Here is a 3,462-nt window from a genome sequence, read left to right as displayed (position 1 = left end):
ACACGACAAGAAATGGAACAAAGATCAACGGAATTACCGTACATTCAATAATGCATGGTAATTTACATAAGTGTGTACAATCAAGTTCGCATATTTCTACCGCTTTATTAGAATGGCAACCTACAGGTCCAGGTCTCTATACCACACTTTTTGGGTTAGTTCCCTCAAGACTATTAGTATTACTGAGGTTGTTGACTATGCAATATACTGGATGCGAAGAATTTCGTAACTTGCTTCTATAGGCCTACTAAGATAAGAAAGAGACTTACTTTTGTAATTTACCATACAAGAATGAAGCCACGAACTAAGCCGTATACAAAGTGTAATCGCTAACTGGCTTATAATACTTGAAAACACTTCACGGTCATTCAACTCATGGCTTTTTACACTTGGGAGAAGAAAGATCTGCCATTGGCGCCGGTAAATTGCCGAAAGTATGAAACTTACTTTTGAATACATGATAGAATTAGAGCAATCACAATAGCTACTCTGGATTACTATCATTCCAAATCAATGTATCAATTTATTATTGCCATATAATGATAACTGGAGTCTGTTAAAACTCGATCCAAAATGTGTAGAGAGAACACAGTTGAACCCACCAACATTACACAATCTAAAAGAGCCCCTAGGCCACCCGTAAAAAAATTGTTTGTTTCCCCTTTACCTACTCTCCTTTCAGTGGTACCCGAGTAGGTAGGTAGGTGAAAAATCTTTTTTATTTTGTTTTGACAAGATGTCGTGGTATGTATATTGTATATTCTGTTTTGTCGTATATGTTTTTGCGGAACGAATTTGATTTTTTTTTTGGCGAAACGAAATAGTTTTTTGTTTTGTTTTTAATCGGCCAATAAAATGGTGTCGAGTAGCGGACCCCGTTTAGGCAACAGTCCGGTCCGATAAAGGAGAAACAAGCAATATTTTATCTTAGGCCTTATAACTAGGGCATAACAAGGGTAAATTTGTTTACCCCTGTTACAGTATCCAGTTCATCTCACTATAATAAACATGATCTATCAATACTGTTGCTGCAACATAAATAGTTGCAGTAAAGACCGGCTCATTGAGATGACCTCACCTGGACTGATTGTATCGCCTTGGCCACTTCGACCTTGGTTCGGCCACGGACGGACTTGCCGTTGACGCCCGTGATTTCACTCTGCCGTGGCCAGCCAGATCTTTCGCCATCTCGCTGCCGGCGTATTATCAAACACCTGACAATGAATGGAAACAACGTTCTTCACACGCAAGTACGTCACAGGGTTGCATTTCTATAAAAAAAATCGAAAGTTTGAACTACGCATATCACTGCTACAGATTATAGGCTATAACCTGTACAACATACAGACAACATAAACAATATCACGACTACCGTGTATAGGATTACCTGTACAACATACAAACAAGGGCACAATGAGGCGCCACCACCTATGCTGATACCAATGAGATTGTTGTCATCCTTGGTAAGTTCAGCACTGCCCGACGTAACCGTCATACCCCTGAACAATAATTACATTGGAGTTAAAGAATATCTCACGTATAATGTTCGGTTCCCGGCCAATAAAGATTCGACCAACAAAGTTTCGGCTAAAAAAACATTTTATAATGGATAGGAAACAACGATGAATCAAGTACAGATATTGGGGTATACCTGATGTGACAGCAGCCACATCTGACATGACAGCCAATTTGTGACCTATCCTTCAGAAAGTCAGAAATCCAGACTAAGGTAGCAAATTAATATCCAATACCAAGTGACCAAGTTTAGAAATTAGGAGAACATGAGGAACCCTATGTCTAACAGAGGACTTGCTGAAATCTAGAAACAGTGCATCAACCTGTTGAGACTTGCCAAGACTTGCATGTTTAATCATGAATGATGAAGAACATTAACTGGGTAACAGTAGAAAAACCATGAGAAAAACCATGTTTAAGATGGGACAGAATATGGTCTGGTTTAGATTCAGTGCCACGAACAGTGGCTACGCACGTCGGAACCGAGTCGCCTATCCTCCAGGCCTACGCATGCCGAGAATCCACTCACAGTGATTCGCCGCGACTCGCGTTTACCACGCATGAATGCGCAACGTACGCGTGTGATTGCCAAAAATTTAAATAATTATAAATATATATATTGCCCTGCTTGCCGTCTATCTTGTCATCCGTCCTCTCTCGCTCTCTCTCTCTCTCTTTCACACACACACTCGCACAGCTACTATCATTCTCTCAACACACCTCTGCTCTCTCTCTCTCACACAGCACGCACGCACGCACGCACGCACGCACGCACGCACGCACGCACGCACGCACGCACACACACACACACACACACTCGGCAATCAGCAGAGCGTACCGTTGCGCAATCATGCGTGTACGCGAGTCGCGCGATCACTGTGAGTGGATGTCCGGATGCGTAGCCTGGAGGCTAGGTGACCGGTTCCGCACGCGTAGCCACTGTTCTTGGCATAGCCACGGTCACGTAGCCACGGCCATAATATTAATACTAATAGGCACCCTACTAGTACTATTACTACTACTAGTAATACTAATAGTATTAGTAATATAGCCTAGGCTAGCTCTAGTACTATAGCCCGCGTTCATTAACTGCCACAGGGCTATAGAACATTGTCAGCTCGATTTCGCTACTGCATTTGGTCCCGATTGGTTCCACAGAAAATGGCTCAGAAAACGCAAAATGATCGGGCTTTTTAACACTTATTTATTTACATGGACATCTCACCTATCTTTTTCAACACTTTCCACAACTTTACACCATGTATTTATGCCTTTAATACTAATAGCTTTATTCCTCACAAGTCAGCACTACTGGCTGTACCATTTCAAATATTGTGGCGTGCAAACGCGTGACGTCACCATAACTGCCATATGTGTTTTGCTTACATATCCGGTGACGTCATGCGTTCGCACGCCACAATATTTCAAATGCTACAGCCATTAGTGCTGACTTGTGAAGAATAAAGCTATTAAAGGCATAAATACATGGTGTAAAGTTGTGGAAAGTGTTCAAAAAGATAGGTGAGATGTTCATGTAGATAAATAAGTGTTAAAAAGCCCGATCATTTTGCGTTTTCTGAGCCATTTTTCGTGGAACCAATCGCCAATCGGGACCAAATGCAGTAGCGAAATCGAGCTGACAATGTTCTATAACCCTGCGGCAGTTAATGAACGCGGGCTCTAGTACTAGAGCTAGGGCCCCTAGGCCTACTAGTACTACTACTAGTACTACTGCAGACTGCAGTACTGCACTACTGCCGTACTCAGGTTACTGCCTAGCCACAAGTTCCCATCTCGCTTAACACTACGTGGCGAGAGGGTCACAAACCGACGCATTAGAAATATGTTCGGTAGTATGTGCGCTGCTATTTAACGTTAAATTATCTCACTTTTTATGATTCTTATTGCTTCTCTGTACTTCCACGCCTCGATTTATTATATGTGCGC

At 42.2% G+C, this 3,462-nt stretch overlaps 1 protein-coding gene across 1 annotated transcript in view; it reads right to left on the bottom strand.

The window, feature by feature from the left end:
* Positions 1–1,495, bottom strand: part of LOC106810664 (PRKCA-binding protein-like) — a 12,581-nt gene extending 11,086 nt beyond the window's left edge. Inside the window, 3 exon segments of the mRNA XM_014814097.1 lie at positions 1,079–1,187; positions 1,189–1,214; positions 1,388–1,495. Coding sequence (XP_014669583.1) covers positions 1,079–1,187; positions 1,189–1,214; positions 1,388–1,495 — 243 coding nt within the window.
* Positions 1,496–3,462: the final 1,967 nt, after the last annotated feature.

The sequence above is a fragment of the Priapulus caudatus genome, unplaced genomic scaffold (assembly GCF_000485595.1).
Source record: "Priapulus caudatus unplaced genomic scaffold, Priapulus_caudatus-5.0.1 Scaffold461, whole genome shotgun sequence".
Taxonomy (NCBI): domain Eukaryota; kingdom Metazoa; phylum Priapulida; class Priapulimorpha; order Priapulimorphida; family Priapulidae; genus Priapulus; species Priapulus caudatus.
The sequence above is the reverse complement of the archived record's forward strand: the minus strand, read 5'-3'. Positions and strand labels throughout refer to the sequence as shown.